Source organism: Brassica rapa, chromosome A08 (genome assembly GCF_000309985.2).
Source record: "Brassica rapa cultivar Chiifu-401-42 chromosome A08, CAAS_Brap_v3.01, whole genome shotgun sequence".
NCBI classification, from domain to species: domain Eukaryota; kingdom Viridiplantae; phylum Streptophyta; class Magnoliopsida; order Brassicales; family Brassicaceae; genus Brassica; species Brassica rapa.
The window spans coordinates 17,431,143-17,456,690 of NC_024802.2; the positions used below are offsets into that span (position 1 = coordinate 17,431,143).

The 25,548-nt window shown below is 38.6% G+C and overlaps 7 protein-coding genes across 11 annotated transcripts; 1 reads left to right on the forward strand and 6 right to left on the reverse strand.

The window, feature by feature from the left end:
* Positions 1-1,066, reverse strand: LOC103835251 (chlorophyll a-b binding protein 1, chloroplastic). The gene has a single exon (XM_009111386.3). The coding sequence runs from the start codon at positions 983-985 to the stop codon at positions 182-184; it is 804 nt and encodes a 267-aa protein (XP_009109634.2). The 5' UTR covers positions 986-1,066; the 3' UTR covers positions 1-181.
* Positions 1,067-2,126: 1,060 nt separating this feature from the next.
* Positions 2,127-18,158, reverse strand: LOC103835253 (seipin-2). Of its 2 annotated transcripts, none has more exons than XM_009111387.3 (10): positions 17,035-18,158; positions 16,859-16,959; positions 9,563-9,572; positions 3,632-3,679; positions 3,187-3,252; positions 3,057-3,118; positions 2,915-2,979; positions 2,717-2,808; positions 2,561-2,632; positions 2,127-2,464 (listed from the first exon to the last, which is right to left on the reverse strand). In XM_009111387.3, exons 1-10 carry the CDS (start codon positions 18,124-18,126, stop codon positions 2,432-2,434), a joined length of 1,641 nt encoding a protein of 546 aa, XP_009109635.2. In that variant the 5' UTR covers positions 18,127-18,158; the 3' UTR covers positions 2,127-2,431. The 2 variants fall into 2 exon arrangements, with proteins under 2 accessions (XP_009109635.2, XP_009109636.2); XM_009111388.3 differs by having other exon boundaries at positions 2,140-2,464; positions 3,057-3,115; positions 17,035-18,156.
* LOC103835254 lies at positions 3,847-6,848 on the reverse strand. 2 transcript variants are annotated; one of them, XM_033276972.1, is made up of 7 exons: positions 6,676-6,848; positions 5,488-6,033; positions 5,019-5,110; positions 4,858-4,917; positions 4,702-4,771; positions 4,410-4,613; positions 3,847-4,340 (listed from the first exon to the last, which is right to left on the reverse strand). In XM_033276972.1, exons 2-7 carry the CDS (start codon positions 5,992-5,994, stop codon positions 3,972-3,974), a joined length of 1,302 nt encoding a protein of 433 aa, XP_033132863.1. In that variant the 5' UTR covers positions 5,995-6,033; positions 6,676-6,848; the 3' UTR covers positions 3,847-3,971. The 2 variants fall into 2 exon arrangements, with proteins under 2 accessions (XP_033132863.1, XP_009109637.1); XM_009111389.3 differs by having other exon boundaries at positions 5,191-6,033.
* LOC103835255 lies at positions 9,021-11,028 on the reverse strand. Of its 3 annotated transcripts, none has more exons than XM_033276973.1 (2): positions 9,630-11,028; positions 9,021-9,439 (listed from the first exon to the last, which is right to left on the reverse strand). In XM_033276973.1, the coding sequence occupies exon 1, from the start codon at positions 10,971-10,973 to the stop codon at positions 9,648-9,650; it is 1,326 nt and encodes a 441-aa protein (XP_033132864.1). In that variant the 5' UTR covers positions 10,974-11,028; the 3' UTR covers positions 9,021-9,439; positions 9,630-9,647. The 3 variants fall into 3 exon arrangements, with proteins under 3 accessions (XP_033132864.1, XP_009109640.2, XP_009109638.2); XM_009111392.3 differs by having other exon boundaries at positions 9,021-9,369; positions 9,630-11,026; XM_009111390.3 differs by having other exon boundaries at positions 9,021-9,358; positions 9,630-11,007.
* LOC103835256 (CTD small phosphatase-like protein) lies at positions 12,742-13,869 on the reverse strand. The gene has a single exon (XM_009111393.3). It carries the CDS (start codon positions 13,577-13,579, stop codon positions 12,866-12,868), a length of 714 nt encoding a protein of 237 aa, XP_009109641.2. The 5' UTR covers positions 13,580-13,869; the 3' UTR covers positions 12,742-12,865.
* LOC103835257 (carboxy-terminal domain RNA polymerase II polypeptide A small phosphatase 1) lies at positions 14,421-15,864 on the reverse strand. The gene has a single exon (XM_009111394.2). The coding sequence runs from the start codon at positions 15,862-15,864 to the stop codon at positions 15,022-15,024; it is 843 nt and encodes a 280-aa protein (XP_009109642.1). The 3' UTR covers positions 14,421-15,021.
* A 1,220-nt stretch (positions 18,159-19,378) lies between the features above and the next one.
* On the forward strand, positions 19,379-25,439 carry LOC103835259 (probable LRR receptor-like serine/threonine-protein kinase RFK1). The gene is made up of 24 exons (XM_009111396.3): positions 19,379-19,817; positions 20,314-20,488; positions 20,621-20,692; positions 20,810-20,878; positions 20,958-21,029; positions 21,147-21,218; positions 21,326-21,397; positions 21,490-21,561; positions 21,645-21,716; positions 21,800-21,871; positions 21,947-22,018; positions 22,116-22,184; positions 22,260-22,325; positions 22,404-22,466; positions 22,540-22,584; positions 22,676-22,719; positions 22,834-23,222; positions 23,303-23,498; positions 23,578-23,724; positions 23,823-23,941; positions 24,031-24,241; positions 24,329-24,566; positions 24,643-24,793; positions 24,874-25,439. The coding sequence occupies exons 1-24, from the start codon at positions 19,700-19,702 to the stop codon at positions 25,231-25,233; spliced, it is 3,036 nt and encodes a 1,011-aa protein (XP_009109644.1). The 5' UTR covers positions 19,379-19,699; the 3' UTR covers positions 25,234-25,439.
* Positions 25,440-25,548: the final 109 nt, after the last annotated feature.

The following is a 25,548-nucleotide window of genomic DNA, read 5'->3' on the forward strand; positions in this document are numbered from 1 at the left end:
TAACAAAAAAACATAAATCCATTTCCATTTAGTTCTACGACACAGTTGATAAGACAAAGAGTTATTGGATTAATGTTAAATCATACAAATACTTGCAAATTTTACATCTAAACAACATCTCTTTCTCCTCTTACACTCACAAGAAGCAAATACTGAAGCAAATTACAGATAAAAACATCGCTCACTTTCCGGGAACGAAGTTGGTAGCAAAGGCCCATGCATTGTTGTTAACTGGATCAGCCAAATGGTCAGCAAGATTCTCCAAAGGTCCCTTACCAGTGACAATAGCTTGAACAAAGAATCCAAACATAGAGAACATAGCCAATCTTCCGTTCTTGATCTCCTTCACCTTCAACTCCGCAAAGGCCTCTGGGTCAGTAGCCAAACCCAACGGGTCGAAGCTGCCACCTGGGTAAAGCAAGTCCTCGGCCTCTCCCAACGGCCCATCTCCTGCGACTCTGTAGCCTTCAACGGCTCCCATCAAGATCACTTGAGTAGCCCAAATAGCCAAGATGCTCTGAGCGTGAACCAAGCTAGGGTTTCCCAAGTAGTCAAGCCCTCCTTCGCTGAAGATCTGTGAACCAGCCTTGAACCAAACCGCCTCTCCGAACTTGACTCCGTTCCTGGCCAACAACTCAGGGAAGACGCAGCCTAGGGCTCCGAGCATGGCCCACCTGCAGTGGATAACTTCTAGCTCACGGTTCCTTGCGAACGTCTCGGGATCGGCTGAGAGACCTGCGGTGTCCCATCCGTAGTCTCCTGGGAACTCTCCGGTAAGGTAGCTCGGTGGCTCGCCGGAGAATGGGCCCAAGTACTTGACTCTTTCGGACCCGTACCATGGGCTGCCTGATGGGCCCTTTGGCTTGGCTACGGTCTTCCTCATTGTCACACGGCCGCTTCCAAGGACTTCTGATGCTGCTGGGGAAAGCTTGACGGCCTTTCCGGCGAAGGCAGGGGAGGAGAGAGCCATTGTTGAGGCGGCCATTGCGGTTGAGTGCTGAGCAAAATAAAACGTTTATTGGTTGTTGTTTGTGAGCAAGAGATGGGTGGTTTGGGTTAGATGAGCCTTTTGTTATTTATACTATAATGTCTTATCTTAGAATATCAATCTCTGGTGTTTCTATTGGCTCTTGACATATCTTTTGGTGCTTAGATTTTTTTTGTTTGCTTACGTGGTCATAGTGGATCCTACTCTGATTTGTGGTTTAAGATAGCTTGTAACGTTTCAAGCATCCAATAATGAAATGACATGTGTAAGATTTGATGATCTCTCAATCCTTTTAAAATAAGAACACTTGGCTAGAGAGATAGATGAATAAAACGTAGATAAAACAAAAAAAAAAATGTAAGAATGGTAATTGAGTTTTTAACATATTTATAAAGTAAAAGGAAGATAAGATTCCGAGAACTATCTCAACTTATGCAGCAATGTAATCATACTTAACATCAAAAACATTATACTGGGACTAATACTAGCAAAAGAAATTAACACATTCTCAATACGTTTGTTGAGCATAATATTCATCAAAAGAAGAAGAAAACAATGAATGTTATATCTTTTATTCATTAGCAGCTTTCTCATGTTAATGTATCAGTGTCATCATATACATTGGAGTTCAGATAATGGTTTTAAAGCCCCGATCATGGTCATGGACTCAGTATCAACATGTCTCTCAAACTGGAACTTGGTTGTAGATTAAAGATGATATCCGAGCGAAAACTAGTCTCATTTCGTAGTTGAAAACCGGAATAATTAAATTCACCTCGTAACTCAAGTTTGTATACCATAGTCAACAAACGTCTTAAAACTTTGAGTGAGCTTAACACATTCTCAATGCACATTACTTTTTCCATATATTAATCAGAAACCATACTTTAAATTCATAAACTAATGATGCAGTTAAAGGCGTCACTTATTTGACAAAGATTACTTTTTAGTATCTTGTTTGATCTTTGATTCATGTATCCAGATGAGTTCCTACAAATATTCTTCACCGCCGAGAGAAGTTCAGATATTTATTTGAATCGTTCAAATTTTATAATTAGAGAATAGATTAATTATCAAGAAGAATTCAAATAAAATAAGTCAGAACAGAAGTAAATAACTTGAGCAAACCATGAGCATATGAGTAGTAGATATTAGAACATAATCATTTCTCTTTCTGAATAATACTTCAAATCATACAAAGGCAATGCGAGGACAGGAGAGGAAGATAGAGATGGTTCACAGAGGAAATGCCAAAAAGATAAAATGCAGAGTTTCAGTTTCAGATTACTTTTATGATCTCATCCCAATCACTTGGAAGATCATCAAGATTCCCTCATAATAAACATATTTCACAGTAACACTTAAAGTACATCTTAGTGAACTCACCAACTCAACAGTGAGATCTCCATAGATATACAAAAGCATAGCATAGTCTCCTTCTTCCTAATCGTCATCCACCCCACGACGCCTCTGGATCTGTAAACGCATCCGAGATAAACTTAACACTCAATGGTATTGACGGTTAAGATAAGAGCAAGAGCCTTGTGCTTATAGTAGCTTGTGTGTACATACCGTGACTTTAGTCTGTTTGGTTGTCTGGCTGTTTATTTGTTCCAGCAGCGTTATAAGTCGCTCCTCAGAAACCTGTGAAAAAGAATAACCAATAGAGTATTTCAATAACCGAGTAGAAACCTTGTGATAAGAATTAAGAAGTGAATGGATTGTTACCTTCTCAACAATCTGTCCCATTTGAGCAGCCCTCAAAATAACATCCTCTACACCTCTAGCTTTCTCAGGTTTCACCAGGGCAATTCGAGCAACTACAGAAACAAAACAAGAAGAATAACGAGAAGTATAAGAGATATGTAAACATATAGATATACAGTCACAAGGAAAGCAAAAGCATTATTTTAGATGGGGACTTACTTCTCTCACGGGCTTGGGAAGACAAGATTTGACTAAGCATCATTTGTCTACGTTCATCAGCTTCCCTAAACATATATGTTCCAGCCAGAGAACAGGTGTTAGCTCAAAACCCAATTTGTTTTCAAATAAAAAGACAACAGACCTTTTAGCATCTTCCTGTGCTCTCTCTTGATCTGGATTCTGCTGACTCCCCTGCTTCCCCTGCTTTTGGTTTGGTTCACAATAAGCCACCACAAAGGCATATAAGTGAAGGTTAATTAAAAAGGACTTACAGTGCCATGTTGAGCCATGAGCTCTTGCATTCTCCTCTGTCGAATAGCTTCTAGTTCAGGATCAGCCTACACACACAAGGTAACAAAAGAAAGGCGAGATTTATAAACATAAACTGACAAAGTTTTTAACTTTCGAACTTGGGCTAACATGATTGCTCAAAACTAATCTATATAGCACATTATTGGTTCAAATCCTCAAGAACAATCACAAAGTTTCAATCTTTCTCCGAGACAAAAGATTCAATCTCATTCAAAGGAACCAACTTTCAATCAAGCACAGAACAAATCATTCACGTTCACGTTCTACGAATGAGATTTCTAACTTGTGCATATCCCTCGAAGATAAATTTCCCCAAAAACTCTAATAAAAACTCAGACTTGTCTAAAGATAAAACGAAATAAAATTGAAAAGGAGCCTAGCAGATTCGAGATATAAGATTCTCACCATTGGAGCAGTCTTCTTCTCCTTCGCCTCAAATCCAACACAGATCAGCTCCGAAGGGAATCAAATGCTTTAAAAACCCAAACGTAGCTTTTCTATGACGCGCTTCATCGTTTTTTATATATTCTCCCCCCTTATGTTTTATAGTTCTTGCAAATTCAACCGGAAACTTTTATTTTTTACATTTACCCCCCTTAATTAAAACACACATGTAGTAGTAATCTTTGGGTAAAAAGATGTTGGCATGTAGATGTTCTCTCAATGATTTTAGACTTGTTTCTCTGTCTTTTTATGAATGAAACAAGACAGTTGATACGTATTAAAACAAAGAGAAACGATTTGTTTACTGGATGAGAATATAGTTAGCATCAAATATATCTCCAGCAGTGGGAGAGAGGTTGTTTCTCCTGACTTGCGCGTGTGTCTCTGCTTCGTGTTGAAATATCTTCACCACGTCTTGTAGCTCCAGCTTCCTCACTTCTACCTGTTCTTCCGTGATGGGCTTTTTGAGCCCCAGGTACACCAAGCCAACCGCAATGAGAACAGCTCCGATGATGACCATTAGCAGAGTGAACAGACCAAATGCATAAGGAGTGTTCTGTGCGCCGGGGATGCCATCCACGTTGATCCCAAACAATCCCACGATTATTGTGAGTACAAGACCGCATCCTCCAAAGACGGCTAAGTTATGGCTCACTCTCAGACTCTTGTCCTGAAATTTACAAATTGTTTGTTGGTTGGTTTTAGCTTAAAACTATGAGATGGTTTGGTAAGGACAAACCTGTAACCAAGCGCGGACACTGCTTTGCATGACATCTTGAATTGTAAACAGACGTCCACGGACTGCTTCTTGTTCCTCCAGCATCTCCCTTGTGTTTTTCCTCAGACCTTCCAACAATTGGCGAGCTACGTTTCCCCTCAGGTGCTGGACTAGCTCAAAGATAATCTCCTCTCTTGCGTGTAGTGACCACTTCACTCTGATGACCTGTCATGAGAAAACAAAGACTCTCATGTTCCTAAAACCATAGTTCGGTTAAACTGAGGCTTTAGCTGCAATGAGAGAGAAGTATTACCTGTCTTGATAATTTTCTAATCTCTTGGTTGAGAATGATACTGAAGAGATTTACATCCTCATGGTTTCTCCTAATAACAAGAAAAAATCATCTCTATTAGTTAAAACATGAATATCGTGAACTATACCAAACAAACAAGTATGTGTATGTAAGAACCTGTTCATAAACTTCAGTTCAATTTCATCTGCTGCACCAAATATGGACTTACGGAACAGCCTATAGTATCATCAATCAAGGACAACAAAAAGATCCTATTAGATAAGATACTCAAATCATCTTGGTCCCAGTAACGCTAAACCAAAAAAAGATGTTGTCACCTATCATCCCATCGAGAGAGACGGCAAGCCAAGTGTGCTATCACTTCATGAACCGTTCTTGGCACATTATAACCTCCTGCATACAGCAGCTCCTATCATAAAAAAAAATCAGAAGGAAAAGTTAGTGCAAGTCAGTGAAGTAGAATAATTTAGAACAGCTTTGTGAACGAACCTCTACTTCAGTGACGCCAAGCACATTAGTGCTTGATACATTCCCTTTAACGTGCATCACAGTCACCAAGAAGTTCTTAGCTTGCCAAGACCGAAAAACAACGGGAACATCATCCTCACTGATCACAGGATCACCAACCGATTGCCCCAAAAGCTCAAACAACAAACCTCCAGCAACCCTCACCGGAACCTCGTAGAGAAGGTGTCTCATCCGTTCACTTATCAGCTTACTCTCATCCCTCAACGCAAGACTAATAGCAGGATGCAACCACGTAGCGTTTCTGAGCCACGCCTCGACGGAAGAGTGTCCAGCAGCCATATGACACCACCACGTGGGACCACCCGGCCTTTCCCAATAGGGAGCCGCTAAGTCTGTAACTGGGACATCCTCTTCGTCATCAATCAGCTCCAAACTAGGCCACTCTGCGTTCACTTGCACCGTTTGAACTAGCTCGGATATTCTAGCCCAACCGATAGGCACCCAGCGGCTTCCCTCGTATCTCTCGGCTTGTGCTGTTGGAAGCAGGTGGTCATCTATGAAATTCAAGGAAGATGCCGACCTTGACCTTGGAACATCGGCTGCAGATGAATCAACAAAAGGGTTGTGGTTAAACTCAGTAACTCTGGTGTGTCCATCTTCTTGCTTCAAGTGAACATGCTTTTTGGCTCCTCGGATGAACTCAAAGGCGCAGATTAGCCCATCGGTCCAAAGATCACTCTTGGGGACGCCTGAATGATTTTTACTCTCAGGCTTCTTGGAGTTACTCTCTTGTGAGCCTGAGTGTTTGTCCCCATTTTCTCCCATTGTTATTCAGTTGAAAAGGACACCTGCTATCTCTACTGCCTGTATCATAAACAAGGGAGTGAAAATCGTTCACACCAGCAACCAACGTTCTTTCCCAAAAACTACATATAATTATAAACTGTGAGATCAAACTGAAAGAGATGCCAATACAAAAGAAAGATGCAAACTTTGGAGATTTGGTTTTAAGCACAGACCACAAGAAAAACAGGAAACTAGAGCTGAATCATAAAAGCTCAAATCACAGGTCATTACCACAGTTCTAAAAAAAGACAAAAACTTGAGAAGTTTCTTAGGATCAATGTTTTACTAGAGGGATTTAAACATGCACTTGGTCTCTTTAACACATGACAAATCTAAGAGAACCAAAGCTCATAGTATGATACAAGTATCTTAAAGCTGAAAAACAGTTCTTGAGGAAACAAAACGAGTGAACGAACATACACACTCCTTTATCATCCAAACTAATTGCAACAACACCACCAAAACTAGAAACTACATGCAAGAAACACAATCGTCTCCAATACAGCATGAATTACAAAACCGTATATGGTGTCAATGAATCAGAAAATCAACTCAGTGCAAACTCTTAAATTTTGGGGGAATAATCTGGAAGAGAAAAGTGCTCACAACCCTAAAACAATTCGAGTGAGAAAGTTGGAGAAAAACGGAAGAAAATCTCACCATACAAGCACTTGTCTCTACTCTCAGATGCCAAATCCAACACTTGGAGTTAAACAATGACGAGGAATCTTCAAGAATTTGCTTTAAAGTTTAAAACTTACCAGGGAACAAAAAAGAATGCTTTAAAAACCAAATTCAATACTAGCTTTTCAGAAACACGTTTTCACACATTGGCCCCGTAGGTTTTAACTTATTACAACATTAACCGTTAACTTACGATTATACATTAGTATATGTTATTAACTTATTACTAACTAGCAGCGTTGTGCGTTCATTACGCCGTAGATGCTTGTATAGCGCCTAACCGTATAGGCGGATTTCTAAACAAATATGGATATATATTTTTACACGAAATATAAGTATAAGAATAATACATATATATTATTTTTGAAAAAACTGAATATAAATATATTTTAAATCTACTTTTATGTATAAGTATATAGTTTAACATATATAAATAGTTTTAAATTATAAAAATTAAAGCCATTTAAAATATAGAAAGATGATAAATTTAAAATGATTTTGCAACAATTATACTAATATCTACAATCATATAAATACATAAAATAAGTGAAAGTAATATAAATAATAACATTAATAAAATATAATAATAATACTAATAGTTTATTTTTTTGAATATTAATACTTAAAATCCGCCTAGGCGTCTGCGTAGACCGCATAATGTTCGTCTAAACACTATTATTCGTCTGAATTATATAAATCCGCATAAAACATTGTATAACATAAAAACAATATGGTTGGTTACCGTATATCGCCTAAAAACCACGCCTAAACCATATTTTAGAACACTGCTAATTAGTAATTACAGTACATTCGATATTTGATCAGATTTTCTTATGTTTCTAAATGGCTAAGCCTTTTTAACATTTTGTTGGTACTTTTTGATGTATGTGATATGTGAACATCCAGTTGAACCAAAAAATGATATCATAAACCTCTGCTTTACTAGAAAAGTCTTTTTATCTTCTTCTCATCTCCATTTGTTAGATAAGTCTGGGGTGAATTAAGGTAAAGATGATGACGAGACAAGAAAAAAACATGTTTCCAACGACTGTCACTTTTTCCATTGTGTGTGTTTTTTGTTTTTTTTTCCATTGTTCTATGTGTTACCTTGATGGAAAGATAAAAGTTACATCATCAGATTCAGCTAAAGTAGTTTTCTGCTTTCTCGCACGAAACTATAACTTTTTCTGGTTATGTTGTGTCTCTTGATGGTTTAAAGTCCTGGAGATTGTTGCTATCATTTCCATCTTGCTGCACTTACAAAAAAACAACCAAAAAGTGTGTCCCATGAGTCATGACTGAACAGAGTGCTCAAGAACTACTTCAAAAGGTATATTATAATATTTTGCAACTTCTTACTAATGGCAGGTAAAGCTTGTTGTATGCTTACTCCTGAATTATTCCTTTCACACAGGTTGCTGGATGGGATATGGCTATTGGCTAATGACAATGGTACATTAAAGCTGCATCCGTCATGGTTAGTGAAAAGTTTTACAAAAGGACTAGGCTTCTTCAATCGCGTAGCTAAAATCGCTGAATGGGAAGGTAATATATGTAATCAGCAACTCATCACACATTCTCTGTGACCCTTTTGAAAAAAGAAAAATAAGATAGCGTGAGGACAATATATGTTTACTATTACAGGTCATCACCCAGATTTGCTTCTGGTAGGCTGGAATAATGAGAAGATCGATGTATGGACACATGCCATAGGTGAGAATCTTGGTCTGTGGTTGTTGATATGAAGATATGAAATCTGATTAAGTGCCTGAAAACGTCTTTCAATATCTTTCTGATCGCTGATCATACTTTGGTATACTTTAAAGTGGCGAATAAGTTGATATCTGATTCTCCTGCAACAGGTGGTTTGACCGAGAATGACTTCATTTGCTGCTCAGATCAACTAGCTAGAAGTGGAAGATCTTCTAAGAAAGAAGAAAGTTTTAAGTCTATATTTTAATCCTCATAGACTTAAAACTCTTATATATTTGGTATCGATTTTCTGTACATAGATTTAAATTCCTATATTTGATGGTTAACTTTTGTAAGTAGTTTCATTTACCCCATATTGTAGCCTTTGTAGGACGGGGTGCAATATAATTCAATGACTGGGGCATGAATGATTTTGTTTGGATTTGTACACAGTACATATTACTTGAAAGGTAAAAGCAAGTCACTACAGGATTAAGGTTCATGTTTAGGCTTAGGCCAGGGTCTTGTTGGCTTGGCTAGAGAGTATGGCCAAGAAGAGGTATATATGTTCTTAGCACTTCAAAACGTCATGAAAATTTATTAAACAGCTTTCAGGAGATTGAACTCTATCCTCAGAATTCTTAAAATCATTCTAATATCTGCAACTGCAGTCTGCCGTGGACACAGAACACCATCTTACGAATAATATGAATGCATATATAAGCTGACAGAAAGAATTCATAATTTATATATAACTTGATCAGTCCCTCTTAACAACAATAGATTCAAAAACTTGGCATTAAAATGACTACTTGTTTTGCAGAAATTAACACATTGTTGCTTCTGTGCTTACAGCTGGAAAAAGCTTCATATCTATAATTGTTCCAAGAATCTTGTCTCCCAAATATTCAACAACAGTAAGCTGTTTGCTACAAACATACACGTTCTGACACTCGACGAAAGTGCCCTGCATAACAACCCACAACTTTGGATCAGACGTGAAACCAGTTAGGCAGATACAAAGACACAACGTTCGAGTTTCCTACAACTGAACTAAAAAAAACAAGATAAATTTCTTAAAAGCAGAGTAAATGGCTAAGAGCAGTTTCCCTTGTTTGGAAAAGTAAACTAAAGACAAAGTCCCAACATAAGATGCACTGTTCTAAGCAACAAAAGCACACATCAACATACTTATTGCCACTTCATTACTTGAACATAGTACAAAACATCTAATGTACCTCACAAAAGATTGTTCATCATCTTGCAACAGGTTTCTGAAGCAGAGCCGTCAAGAAAACTTCACCATGCTTCGAATCCACCTTATTCGCCACCGCCCATTTCACCTTCTTGTACCCCAACTTCCCAATCATCGGCCCATACACATTCTCAAGATCCACCTTCTTGCTAAAGAACCGATCCAACCAAAGATAACCACCCCCTCTCAAAACCCGGTCCAAATCAAACAAGAAAAACTCCATAACCGTAACCGGAATCCACCGGTTCACAGCCCTCCCACACCGAACCAAATCCACCACGCCGTCAAAAACCGGAAGCCTCTGCTGGAGAGGCACGTGCAGCGGCACGAGCCCCCTCAGCGCCACCGCCTCGCTATACGGCGCGTTGAAGTTCATCGTCGTGGTTACGACGGTGACGTTCCGCGCCTTCATCGCCGCCGCGAAGGATCCCGTCCCTCCGCCGACGTCGATCCCGAGGCGGAGGACGGAGTTAGCAGATTTAGCGATCTGGAGGAGCTGCGTGATCGGGAGATCGAGCTCGGACTTGTAGGCGGAGAACTGAGACTTGGACTTCTCGGCGGAGAGGTCGAAGCCTGCGCCGGGAAGCTTCGCCGCCAAGCAATCGAACGTCTTGCAGGATGAGTAGCGAGACCAGATGACGTGAGAATCAGGCTTTGAATCTGTAGCCCTCGGCGTGCGGGAGAAGCAACGGCGGCGAGGGAGAGGGTGGCAGCCGCGGAGGATGAGCTTCTCGGCGAGATCGGCGTCGGAGGGGCAGAGAGAGAAAGGAGTGTAGTTCATGTACTCGTGGAGGAGGTCAGGGTAGTTGTGGCAGGCGGAAGCTATGGGGGAGAGCTTGGAGTAGAGGAGGAGATCTTTCGGCGGCGCGGAGGAGGAGACGGTGGAGGAGACGGTGGAAGTTGATTTGTCTGGATTGTGGTTTGTGAGGTGGTTGATGGCGGCGCGGATCGTGTGGAGCTGGCGGAGGAGGTGGTCGGGGACTGTGGGGACGGAGGAGGGGGAGGATTTGACGGCGGACTGGAAGAAGTTGGTGGTGGAGGAGAGGTGGTAGAGAGAGAGGATGTTGGTAGCTACCATGGCTACTAGTAGAAGTAGATTCAAGCTCATAGTGAATCCAGCCATTGTTTGTAAGCTCCCTCGATAGCTTCTCTTGTGAGAGAGAAACTGATTCTTGGGCTTTAATGGTGTCTTAAAGCCAATATTTTTCGGCCTTAGATTATCTGGAGTTAGTGACACTGTAAGATAAGCTTTTTGAGCTAGGAGACCGACCTTGAAGTCAAATCTGGTGGAGGAGTAGATACAAACACAGATCTGAGTTTGTATCATATTTACTTATGTAATTATTTAAAAAATGGAAAAGGTATTTATTTCGCATCCAATGTCATTATTAAATTTTCTCAAAATTTTGCATGGAAAAGTAATTAATAATTGTGGTGACAAGTTGTTGGCATAGTAATTGAAATCTGGATTCTTTTGGTTTTAACTTAAGGCACGTAGGAATTCAACACATCTGTCTCGTTCACATGTCTCTGTCTTTTTTATTCCTTTTTCGGACAGGAAGACTTAAATTTCCGACCAAGTAATAACTTTCAAAGCTTAATCCACATGATAATTCTATATTTTTATTTAATTAATCCATAGTAATTTTGTGTTAGTAGTTAGGATAATGTTTTACTACAAAAGTGAACGAATGTCTTCAAATGTATCAATTTTACGCAAACGTGAGCAAACCAAATGAAACACCCAATGCAGTGGAACAGATCTCGATAAGTTTTTCACTGATTTGATTTGAGAGTACTCTACTAAAAGTTTTACAAACTAAAAAAATGCTTCCTTCACAAAGCTACTGACTTTGCGACTTTGTCTATGGAATCCGCTAACTTGCGCCCACACGCGTGAATAGTGTCTCTCACGTGTGCGATTTGTATGCCGAGTCGATGAGATCAGGATCTTGACAAGCTCCCCCTTTCCTCGAGAGTTATTTTGAGAACAGAAAGAAGAAAACTTTCCAAAAAAGAATATCGAAGAAAAAACAGGAGCTGCTTTTCTTTTGTGTCAATGTCGGAATCTAGCTCAAGCTTCTCGTCTCTCACTCTGCTACTCATTATCTTTCTCCTCGTTTTACTATGTCCATCGCTTTCTTTGTCTTCTGAATCTGAAGTTAGTGTTTTGGATCGGGAGCTGTTGGAGATCAAGACGAATCCGAAGCTGAACAAGACTAGTAGAAAGCCCAAGTGCTGCGAGATGCGAACCAGATCTCAGTGTTCGGGGTTCCCTAGATGCAGATGGTGTCGAAGTGAAGCTCTCGACGACTTGTGCTTTAGTAAAGCCGAAGCCTTGCAACTTCCTAGTCAAGTCTTCCGCTGTGAGTTATAGGTTTCTTTCTCAATTTTGACTTGTATTGAATGAGCTTGTTGTCTCATATTTGTAACGTCTATGGTGTTGTTGTAATTGATTTGAGTATGTTACTGTATCTTATTTGGAAGATGTTTCTTTCCTGTTTTGTTTTAATTTTCTAGCTCATCAATTATGCTATTAAGATTTGATGAATATGCGATCGCATTGTATGCTTCCTGAACTTAGAACATGGTTAGCGATATAAGCTGAAAGTGTTTGTGTTCTTGTCGATTGTGGAAGGAGCTGGATGTATCAACTATTTACTCTCCCTCTCTCTCTCATCTTTTTACGAGTAGAAGAACAAGAGATTGATTGTTTGTAAAATTAAAGTATTGTTGGTGTTTTCATTTAGATGTAAACATAATGTTTTAGGATGTAAATGTGAACATAGTGTTATATAGGTTGACTTGTTTGTTCTAATTGCATTTTGGAGTTGTTCTTTGCGTCACTGCTGGTTTTAGAATTTAGGAGCAGAGCCAAAGGCCACAGTGAGCCAAGATCTAGTCAAAACTTTGTTAAGGCTGAAGAAAAGCTTGAAACTCAAGGAACTGTAACCGAGTCACTCTTTCTGTGAAGTTGTTCTGGATATCATTTTGAGATAATTTCATAAGGCAGTTGAGAAGCTTTTTTACTAAACCTAATCCTTTTTTTTTTATTTCATAAACAACTGCTTTGTACAAGGTGCAACATTGAAGAAGGAAACATCCCTTTTCAATGCAAAAAGAACCTATTTACCTATAATTATTTTTCTAAAAACAACACTTCAGAAATGAAAAAAAAACATATTCGGAAATGTAAGATATATATACACATTATGTCAACTAGTTAGCCAGAAAATCCTGAACAGCATCCCTCATATCCTCATACGCATAACTTATTTCTAGAAACTCCACAAGCTTCATGAGTTCTTGATCTCTGAGGTCATCCACAAAAGCCTTTATAGGCACTCCATTCTCTGGCTGTAACGCGTAAGAAGACGGATTATCATCAACTATCAAAACACTTCCAAGATCTTCCCCCACCACCATAGCTAAATCCTTCACATATCTTCCATTCACTTCCCTGCACGAGTCTCGATACAGCCTCTGCGTGATCACACCCTTCCTGTCTATCTTGTCCAAAACCTGTGAAGCATAGTCTTCCAGACCAGCTGTGAAAACCACCACTTCGAAGCTTTCGCCAAGTCTCTCCAAGAACTCAGTCAACCCTGGTCGTTTCACCACAAAGATTGGCATAATCTCGCTTTCCATTTTCACCAGCACCATGAAATCGTATCTGACTCCAGGCATTTGGGTCGTGGAGTGAACCAAGGTTTCGTCAAGATCGAGGATGATTGTTCTTTTCGTGTTGGTATGTTCTGTCTGAGGTTGGTTCTCGAGTTTTGTGTAGTCGTCATGTCTTGTGGTTGTTGGGTAGATGATGGTGGTGGCTGTAAAGCACCTGGAAACACAACGCAGAAGGCGACAATGGAATGTAAAGATGGACATGAATAGATTCTTTTGGTGTTTGTTTTCAATTATTCTCTCATATGCCATTTGATTTCTCCCAATGAAGACAAAACAAGTTTGCAGCTATTCAGATGGAAAGCTTGGTAGTGGTAAGATGTTTCTGAAATGTATCTTCTGCTAACTCTTATATGATCATATCTACATTTGGTTTTAGTTTTGTTTGTTTATGGGAGTTTTAGAGGTGAAGTAGAGCAGATGCCTAGTTTTAGTAAATTTCAGTTAAGACAATTAGAACATGGTTTTGCTGTTTCATGTACTCATGGACAACAATGTACATACAGTTGAAGGTTGCAATGGCTTTACACTTGAATTGTATTGCTGCTGCAGTTGTTTGCTACTTCACTGGCATGGTTTTGCATGCGTGGTGAACTAGTTAACCAATTTGTTAGAACTTGTTTTTAACTTAAAGTTGTTTCAAGTTTTAATATAATATTGTACAATAACAACCCAAACAAAAAAAAAAAACTAGATAGGGTTTATCCAATATGTATCAGTTATTGATATTTTATCAAGTATAATTGTTTAGGTGTTTCATACATTCATTTAGTGAAACTATTCTCTTTTCGTGTCAAGTCCACAAGAAAAAATACAAGATTTTCATGAGACATATGGTTAAATGGAGTTTGATAGGTCAAGCATGGACAACTCATAGCTTAAAGGGTGATTGATCTGTGAATTATCTCAAGCACATAAAGTGAATTTTTGTTCATTGTTTCTTATTTTGTATGGAGTGTTATCCAAGAGCATTTCCAGTAAGAACTTAAAAGCATCCAATGGATGTTTCTCTTTACCAGTTAAGGCACTAACAAGACTACTTTCTTATAGACTATGTATTATTCCATTCTCTAGTACTCAATATCTGACGCGCTTTTTTTTTTATAACACTGGTTTTAACGTTTTGGAACAAGAAAGGTGCATGAAACACCCAGAAGTTCTAACCAAGAAAGGAGAGGCAAGGCGCCTTAAAAAAATAAAAAAAAACTGATATGAAAAAGACAAAGCAGAGACTATAAGGGTGTCGACGAGAAGAGATTTTAACGTGGTTTACCAAACAGATAAACATTAGATAATTTATTATTGAAGATTAAGATATTTTTCTGGACTGTAAGAACAAAGAACAAAAACAAAAAAATGCAAACTTGATTGAAAATACTACTGCCAACAGACTCACGAATTTAGAATCCATGTAAAAAAGACCATATCATGATACAAGATTTAAAGTGTATTAACAAATAATGTACTAGTCCAAAACTTCTTTTTTTCATTACCGATTTTTCTTGGTTATATAATACATTTTCCAGTAACACATTATATAGGTAACAACGTTGAAAAAGGAAGAAATCATCCTTTGTCAACGCAAAAATACCGATAGCCAAAGAAAATCAACAACAAAAAGAAAGAAAAAAAACCCAAAAACAAAATTGAAAACAGAGTCTGCATAAAAAAAGAAAATATATAAATGTGGATCATCAAGTCACTTTGTTATATAGAAGTTCTGATGCTGCATCCCTTAAATCTTCATACTGACAACATCCATCAAAGAACTCTGCAAGTTTCATCAGTTCTTGATCTTCCATGTCATCCACAAAAGGCTTAATATGAACTCCATTATCAGGCTGCAACGAGTAGGAGAAAGGGTTATCATCAACTAGCAAAACACTCCCCAGGTCTGTCTTAGCAACCAGAGACAAGTCTTTGGCGTATCTCCCGTTCATGTCTGTGCATGAATCTCTGTATAGCCTCTGTGTGATCACACGGTTCTTGTCTAGTTTATCCAAAACTTGCGAAGCATATTCAGGCAGACCGGCTGTGAAAACCGCCACCCGGTAGTTCTTACCAATCCTGTCAAGAAACTCGGTGACTCCTGGTCGTTTTACTACAAACATGGGTATAACCATTCCTTGGATCTTTAGCCTCACCATGAAATCTACGTTAACTCGGATGGGTGGCTCCATTGATGAGTGGACCAATGTTTCATCGAGATCAAGAACGATGGTTCTTTTCTTGTCATTATGTTTTCTCAATGAAGGCTGCTGATGATGATGGTGCTTGTGTTTCTGGAGCCTTTTGTAGCCTTGTTTACGGCTAGGAGTTGCGCTAGTGAGACGGAAAAGCCTGGAGACACAACGCAAGAGGCGGCTGTGGAATGTGAAGATAGACTTGTTGAGGGACGTGAAGATGGAGCCAGCTGCTGCAACAGCTGCAGCCGAACATGTGGACTGATGATGTTGGTGCCGGTTTCTCCTTCCATGATTATGACGTCCATGTGATGATCTCAGGGTCGGTGTCCCTAGAAATCCATGGCACGCCATTATCAAGAACTCAGAGTTTAAAACAGTGAGGAGAATACAGAGTTCTTTTTTTTTAATTCCAGCAGCTGGCTCAGATGGAAACATAGAGAAATGGTGATATTTATATAACCCTCTAAGGGTTCTTCCATGAATCCATGCCATTGGCTTTGGAACTGAAAGACACTTGATTTGGTATTGTTTTAGTTTGTTAAGGTTGTGATTAGAGAGGCTCTGAGCTATTTTTAGCAAAAATAACAGTTTTGGAAAGTTGGACATATTTGAGTTCTGATTGTTTCTCTCTGTGTTCTCTCAATGGACAGCAACATGTAAATGTGAAGACAGAACGTTTAAGGAAAGTGTTTTAAATAACAGAGGCTCAGAGATTTTCATGGGATTACAGTTAAAGTGAAACAACTACTTTACTATATCTTCATATAATGAAATGAACATGTTCTCTCCTACTCTTTGACACAAATAAATCATTATCAACACATTTGTTATATTATCAAACTCTTTTTCAAAGAACATATCTTAAATCCAAACCACATATAAGATTTACAACTTAATTAAAGAACTTTTAGAAGCTAAAGTTAACAAGAAGGTGAAAGTACCGTTTCAGAGTGTAACAAAACATGATTTACAGCAACATCATCTACTTCCAGGGGGATTTGAAGTCGGTCTGTCTCTACTTCGTGTTCTTGGTATCACCAGAGGTCTGCAACAAACCAACGCAAAAAGCAACTCCATAACGAACAAACTCATGCTGATCCACACGTACAAAGTCTTCCGCCATTTCCATATAACCTTTTTGAAGAAAGGAAGATCTGATTCAAGCGACAGGGATGCGTCGTACAGCTCCGGAATACCTGCACCAGGTCGAAACTCAGCCCGTTGTTCGATCATTACCTTTAAGCAAGCAGTGGGGATGTCCTTTTCCGCAAAGCCTTTCAGCTTCAAGCTCAAGGTTTGTATCTCGGCGACGTATCCTGTAACTAACGGAACCATTTTCAAGAATGTCTGAACTAGACGGATAGGCTCGCTTCTGAATCTCAACATGCACGGACGCCTTATGCTGTTAAGCGTTTGACCATCCGCAGATAAGAAATCAACCCGAACCTTTTAACAACACACACGGATCCAATATCAAAACATGAATCAACATAATGTGTTAGACATAACTTACTTCAATACCTGAAACATGCCGAGGTTTTTATTATACTCAGACTCAGGTACCGTCATAGAAAGAGTGATCTCTAGCTTGTGGTCACGAGGGATAGCTCGAACCCCTCTGATCTTCAACATTTCATTACTCTCCTTGCAACTTCCATCACACGAGGTTATGGACACAAATGCTTCTGGACTGTTCTTAGTGTAATCGAAGTTCAAAACCTCCTTGAGTACAAACGGTTTATCGGCAACACGGTTGATCATAAACCCACCAAGCATAAGCGACAAAAGCAACAAGCCAAACAACACAGCGCCTACGTACACAGCGTAAAACAAACCCCATCCACACTTGCACGCAACGTTCAACATTCGTTTGGTATCTTCGAACCAACTCAGCTTGTTAGTTATCACTGTCGTTATAAAGCGTCTACCGAGCCTAATGGTGCTGAAGGGATCGAAAAAGAAGAGGAAGCACCAGTGGAGCAACAAAGGTGGATACTTTACAAGGCTGATGAACAAATTGAATTGAAATTCGATTGCTTTCAACACTAGCCCAACCAAATAGCCAAGGAGAGACCATTCTGTTTGATTGGGTTCTCGGAGCTCCGGTGGTGATGATCCTGCATTGTCGTGTTCCCGATCATCGCTCACGGTGGTCACTGTTGATTCTTCGGTCAAGCTAACCCCTTCCCGAACCCGATCCGAATCTGTTACATCCATGGATTCGTCTGTTTTCTCTCTGCTTTCCTGAAACGGGTCAACCCGGGCCTGACCCGACTCAGTTACAACAAAGTCGTTATCTTTCTCTGGGGTTACGTCAATTAGGTCCTTGGTTGATTCGATTGCGTCATGGACTTTGAATCCATTGGAAGAGGAGGAGGACGGTTCCGTTTCTACATCGGAGCGAATCGAGTTCCGGTGAGGTGCCGAGTTTCTCCGACGGAGATTCGCGGCGGAGGGATTAGCCGAGGGAGACGAGTATTGACGGTGGGAATGGCGACGGGTCGGGGGCATGCAATCGTAGTAGAATTCATCGGGCGCGTCGAGGAATCGATCGAGTTCGTCGTCGTGGGTGATTGTAGGATTTGATGAGGAGGAGGAGGAGGAGGAGTCCATTGAAGAAGAGATTGACGAAGTTCAAGGCATCGGTGATGACGAGCATAATAGTTGACAAAATTGCTGTGACCGATAATCTGACCGGACTATCAAACCGGATTATTTGTTAACCGGAGCTACATTTTTAATTTTAACCAAACATCAGGAAGTTTGGAACTTTACAGTTTCTACTTGCTTGGCGCTTGGGGGTTCGGTTCATTTCAACTTCTCGGTTTGTTAAGTAGTAAATTCAATTCAGTTTGGGTTAAAATTTGGTTAATTTTGTCTGAATTGAAGTTTCAGGTTTTTTTTTTATTTAAAAATTTCAGGTTTTTGTTTAAATTTAAGTAGTTTAAGTAATTTTGGTTAACATCGATTACTTCAGTTTTTTTGAAAAAACATCGATTACTTTGATTTTTTTTTGGTTTAGTTTAAAATTTCAATTCAGTTTACCTAGTTATTTAAAATATTGATTTTAAAAATCTTTATTTTCTTCTGTAGCAGCCTTTGAAGACATAATCTAAAGCTCATTACCAAACTAGTTTGCCTAGACTTTCTCTAATACTACTTGGAAGGAGTGTAACTCAGGACTTCTCACAACTTGCCGAGAGACCGACTTTTCAATCAAACATGTAATTAACCTAGTGCAGGCTTCTTCCCCTCTCAAAGGCTCAAGATTTGTACTTGGTCATAAAGTTATCGGCTCACATCTTGGTTTGATTTGTTTTATCCTTCAAAATTACCCTCTTTTCCTTACTTTAATTGTAAGCTCTCGCTAATGTTTACTTACTAACCCTTTGGGGGAGGTTTTTGTATCCAACTTGATAACCCAACTGTGTTGTTGTTATTAATGAAAAAATTACTTAAAATGGTCCAAAGCATAAACAAAACAAAGAGTGGATATTAGAAGACAACTGGACAAGTACCTAATCACTTATCCTTTACCCATAGTTCTGTCACATGTCTATATCATTTTAAATATTTTTTTTAACACCATTTGTCTTCTTCTAATTTTAAAAAGAATCTACTTTGCTTTAAACCAACTCTAGTTTTCACAACTTTCCCATAGTGAATAATTGGTCTACCTAAAAAAAGAAAAATGAAATAATTGTGTTTTTACTATTTTGGAATCTATTTATCTTTTGCGCAAAAAAACAGATCACCTCTTCAATAACGCACACCATTCACACAGAGAAAAGGATTTATATCTCTAAATAAAATACTACTATTTTAGTGAATGATTCTGTTCAACTTTTGTAAGGGTGTCAGTGCTTTTTCTCTTTGTGGGGTTTTACCATCTTTTTTTCGTTGTATTTCATCTCTGTAATTTTCAAATTTGACTTAATTATATATTAGTTTTTTTATTGGTAAACAGTTTGACTTAATTATTGTAAGGAAAAGAAAGGTTTGAAAACACTGTTCGTATGTAGATTTGTCTTAATTCGACAAAACCACTAATAATCATCACCACTCTTTGCCACAAACCAACCCATAAATCTCAGATCTTCCACACAATCGTGACATTGTGGATGAGACTCTGATCTCTCGTCTGCCTTTTCCTCAAAGACTTTGTGTTTCATCACTTCTGTCTCAAATGTTTGCCGATAAGAAGAAGAAGAAGAAGGATATTAATATATTCGTATTCTCTATTTTTGCCATCATTTGCTTCAAATCTTTTAGTATAAATGCTATCAAATTACCCCAAGACGAAGGTAAGTGTTTAAACTTTAAAGTTCCTATCTTTCTATATTTTCTTTCAGTTGGTAAAGTTTCCATGTATGAAAAAGTTTCTGGGTTTTTATTGCTTCAAAATATGATTTTTTTTTCTTAATTTGGTTATCAAAATTTGTTTGGACACGTTAGGGGTTTGTAGGGTTTTTCTTTTAATTCAAGTTGTTTAATCCAAAATCTGCAGGTGTTGATTGGGTGATTAGGTCAATTTCCGTTTATTAAATTGTTTTTTTTGTTTGAGTTTCCTTGAGAAAGAGCTTGTCATATCTCAATATTAGAACTCTTGAGTGGATAATATTCATATATATATATATATAGCTTTGGTGTGGATAAATTGTATTATTGATGTTACTTTTCATGATTTGTTGGACTGATTGTTAATGCTAAAGAGTTATTAAAATCTGTGTGTGTTTTGCTCAAGTATTTACCTTTGATGGTGTCTTGTGCTGTTTTTGCTTCTGTGTTCTTGTCCCTTAGTCGATGCTCTGCAGCAAATCGCTACCACACTGGGCTCCAAGTACTGGAAATTTGATGCTGAAAGTTGTACAGTCGAAAAAGTGGGGCTTACAGAGACTCCTCCTCCGTTAGCTGAGCAAGTAATTGAATGTGAATGCAGTCCCACCAACGAAACTGATTGTCATGTTGTGAAAATGTAAGTATACTCAAGACACTCTTCATTAACTTTCCTTCTTTATTTGTGTCTATGTCCTTGATTATCTTTCCACTTGTAAGAACTCCAAGGCATATTATGATTATCTAAATTTCTCTTTGATTTGTTCTTTAGTGCATTGAAGGATCATAGTCTTCCAGGAACTCTTCCTCCTCAAATAGGCAAGCTTCCTAAACTCAGGGAGATGTAAGTGCTCACATTAAATTATCTCAACCTTGCTTTGTACTAAATAGTAAAACTTCACTCCGAGCTCATAAACGCTGCTACTTTTGACCACTGTTTTTTTTTTTTGCTATGTTTTAGAGACTTTGCCTACAACTACCTCAATGGGACTATACCACTTGAATGGTTTACTACAAATTTAACACTTATGTAAGAACATTCTTTCCCTCTTAATGGTTTAGCTTTAGTGTCTAAATGTTCTTGTAACAGTAACATAATCTCTGTGCAGCTCTCTTCTTGTAAATCGGCTGTCAGGGGAGATTCCGAAAGAGTTGGGAAACTTGACTTCACTAACTTTCTTGTAAGTTTGTAGCTGAAGAATTATTTGGATACTTAAGTGCACTTTCTCGTCTGAAATTGGTTTAGTTTTCTCTATAGAAGTGCTGTTATATATTATTTTTTTCTGGTTCTTGTATAGGAATCTCGAGTCAAATGCGTTTTCTGGAACCATTCCTCAGGAGCTTGGGAACTTAGTCAACTTGGGAACACTGTATGAATTTCTAATTCCCTATCCGTTTTTGTATTTTGTTATGTGTTCATTGTGTTTTTTTTTTTCTGAATTTGATGAGATCTTTCTTGTGGTTTCATCTTTTACAGGATGCTTTCCTCCAACAATTTGACCGGAAATTTACCAGCTTCATTATCAAAACTACAGAATATGACAGATTTGTAAATCTTCTGTTCTGTTTTTTCTTCGAACTTAACTACTTATTATGCCAGTCTCTTTTGTTCATCTCCTGTTTGGTTTTTGTACAATGCAGCAGGATTAACGATCTCCAACTCAATGGAACGATACCTACTTACATACAAAACTGGAAAGAACTCGAGAGACTGTAACATCTTTTCTTCTTAAACTCTTTTCTTTCTTTTATTTATCTTAACACTCATTGATGTCATTCTCTTTTATTCCTTGTAGAGAAATAGTTGCATCTGGTCTCACTGGTCCAATCCCATCTGTCATCTCAGTTCTGAACAATCTCAAAAATCTGTGAGTTTGTTCTCCATAAACTTAGTTTATTTTCATCCATAGTAATGCTAATGAGGCTGTTACTACAACCTAATTGTTATCAGGAGGATAAGTGATATAGGTGGACCAGTCCAACCATTCCCTTACTTACGGAACTCGACAGAAATTTCAAAGCTGTACGTTAGATTCCTTTCTTGAAGCTGTTCCATCCATCTCTTATTTTTCATCTAATTCTTGTTTTTATATTATAGGGTATTGAAGAACTGTAACCTTGCTGGACAAATACCTGACTATCTTTCGAATTTTAAGAATCTGGAGACTCTGTAAGCATGTTCTATCAAGTCTCAGTTACTTAAAATCAAATGAAGAGTAGGTTTGTACATTAAACAGTGACAATTCTTATTAACGGTTTGTGTGTAGGGATTTGAGTTTTAACAAGTTGCCTGGGACCATTCCATCGTTTGCGCATGCAGAAAAACTACGGTTTTTGTAAGTTAAAAATTGTCTAGCTTCATATTCTATCTTACTTTGAGTTAGAATCATTTAGCTTACTTATAATTGCAGAATCTTGGCTGGGAATAGGCTCGAGGGAGATGTTCCAGCTGAATTACTAAGGGATGGTATCACTGTGTATGTATATTTCTGTGAATCCAAAGTTTTGTATCGCATAACATCTCCATTCTGATGCCAGTTCTCTTGCTGCTGCAGAGATGTTTCGTATAATAACCTCAAGTGGCAGAGTTCTGAGAGTCGTTCTTGTCGTCCAAACATGTGAGTTTACTGTCATTGTTTTCTTCTTTGACGTTTTTGGTTTCCATATTTTTAACTGAGATTCTTGTTTTAGGAATCTGAATCTAAACTTGTTCCAGAGCACTTCGACAAAAGAACCGTAAGGTCCTTTCCTTTGATCATCTTTAGCATCTTGATTCCGTGTTTGTCTCAAAATGTTAAAAAGCCATTACCAATTGATGTTTTCGTAGGAGCAAAGTTCTTCCTTGCATTGACGATTTCAAATGTCCTCGATGTAAGTACACTCACCTACTTAAAGGACTAGTGATGATAGATCTTTTCACAATAGCCTCTCACCTTAAAGTACACACTATAGACATTGTTACCTACTGTCTTATTATCATTGTAGATTCGAGCTGCCTCCATGTAAACTGTGGTGGAAGCGATCTAACATTGACGCAAAACAAAACCAAAATCTTATATCAAGGAGACGGAGAAGCTGAAGGTGGTGCTGCTAAGTATTATCTGAAGCATAATGCTTATTGGGGATTCAGCAGCACAGGGGACTACATGGACGACAACAATTTCCAAAACACAAGATTCACTGTGTTTGTCCCAACATCTAACCTGTCTGATCTGTACAAAACCGCACGAATAGCTCCAGTATCTCTCACTTACTTCCACGCCTGCTTGGAAAATGGAAAATACACTGTGAACTTAGACTTTGCTGAGATGAGATTCACCAATGATGAAACTTATAACCGGCTTGGGAGGCGTGTGTTCGACATTTACATTCAGGTTAGCTTTTGCTCCCATCTGGTGAAAATTAAATTTAATGTTCTTTTTTTTTTCGTTTTCTAACGCCTTATTTTCTGCAGGAGAAACTAGTGGTAAAGGACTTCAATATCATGGAGGAAGCAAAGGGAGCTCAAAAACCTATAACCAAATCATTTACTGTCAATGTGACTAACCACTTTTTAGCTATCCGGTTGAGTTGGGCTGGTAAAGGAACCACCAGGATTCCCACTAGAGGGGTGTATGGTCCTCTCATATCGGCTATTTCCATAGTTTCAGGTAGCTTTCTTCATATATCAGAAACCAGTAATGATCACTACAATAGTTTCTTTTAATAGTAATACTTTCAAATGTGCAGATTCTAAGCCGTGTGCATCCCCCGGAAGTGGAATGAGTCTGGGAGCAAAAATTGCAATTGGACTTGGATCCATATGTCTTATTATCTTTATACTGGGTGTCCTTTGGTTTTTTGGCTGCCTTCCAAAATGTTGGCAGCGACGAAAAGGTGATTGATCGTTGCCTTCTTATCATTCTCTTTTGCTTTTGATATGGACTTGATAATATAGACCAGAGTACTGTTTCTTATGAAGTTTTTTTCCACAGATCCCAATGAAGAAGAGTTGCCATCTGGAACGTTTACGTTAAGGCAAATCAAATTTGCTACAGATGACTTCAATCCAGCTAACAAGATTGGAGAAGGTGGTTTTGGTCCTGTGTTTAAGGTAAAAGATCACTATGATGAGATTGATTCTTGTTAATATAGTGCAGTGCATGCTGATAATAGAATCTCTTCTTTTTTTTTTTTTTGCAGGGTGTGTTATCAGATGGAAGAGTTGTAGCAGTGAAGCAGCTCTCATCTAAATCAAGACAAGGGAACCGAGAGTTTCTAAACGAGATTGGCGCAATTTCTTGTCTACAACATCCTAACCTCGTCAAGCTTCATGGCTTCTGCGTTGAACGGTCTCAGCTGTTGCTGGTGTATGAATACATGGAAAACAACAGTTTAGCTCAAGCATTATTCAGTGAGTTGTTTTTCTTTTGTTTTTTTCCTTTCCAAAAGCTTTTTTGATGCTTTAAAGAAAATGGTGTTTGTGTTTGCAATGTTTTAGGTCCAAAGCATAAACAGATTCCACTGGACTGGCCTACAAGGTTTAAGATTTGCTGTGGGATTGCAAAAGGTCTAGCGTTCCTCCATGAGGAATCACCGTTGAAGTTTGTACACAGAGACATCAAGGCCACTAATATTTTACTGGACAAGGATCTAACTCCAAAGATATCTGATTTCGGATTGGCTAGGCTTGATGAAGAGGAGAATACACACGTCAGCACCAAAGTCGCTGGGACTATGTAAGCCCCTGAGTCTGCTCTCGTTTGTTCCTTTACAGTTATGGTTTGTTTGCTAACCATGTGAACCTCTCTGCAGAGGATACATGGCACCAGAATACGCACTTTGGGGTTACTTATCTTTCAAAGCAGATGTCTACAGCTACGGTGTCTTGGTTCTGGAGATAGTCGCTGGCATAAACAATAGTAGTTTCATGGCGGCAGGAGATGAAGTCTGCCTTTTGGAATGGGTAATTATAATCTGATCCCAAGTTTTCAGTTGCTTATTCAAGCTGTTTTTTTCATAAACCCTTTTGATGTATATCTGTAGGCTATGGAGTGTGAAGAGTCAGGGGACTTGATGCAAGTTGTGGATGAGAGATTGAGACCTGAAGTGGACAAGAAAGAAGCAGAAACGTTAATTAAAGTGGCTCTCGTGTGCACAAGCGCTTCTGCGTCAGATCGTCCTATAATGTCCGAGGTGGTTGGTATGCTGGAAGGTCACTATCCAGTGCCGGAACCAACCCCGGGAACAAGCAGGAAGTCAGGGGATATAAGGTTTAAGGCGTTCAAAGATGTAAGGAAAGGCATGGAGGAGAACAGCAGTAAGACTCAGTTTTCTCTTAATAGTTATCCTTCTTCTTCTTCCGATACTCATGTGGCTGGACAAGAAAGAAAGCAAGATGAGTGAGGTTTCCAATTTGCTGTACTCTCTCTATATTTTGTAAATTATCGGAGTTTTAATTATGTAAAATGGTTTGGAAGTTTATTACAAAATTAGTCCATTTACTGTGATTTTTTTTGTATCTATATTAAAGGTTGATTAGTTAGGGACTCAGTGTTGTGGAAAACCAAAAACTCAAAAGATGATAAAGTCAGTGATCTTTCCTAGTCATACTTTTAAAGCCTTTAAATCCTACATCAAGAACTAAAGTTTGATTACTTATCTTTGTGGAAAATCATACTTCTGAAGCCTCTGAATTCTACGTTAAGAAAATTATTCTCT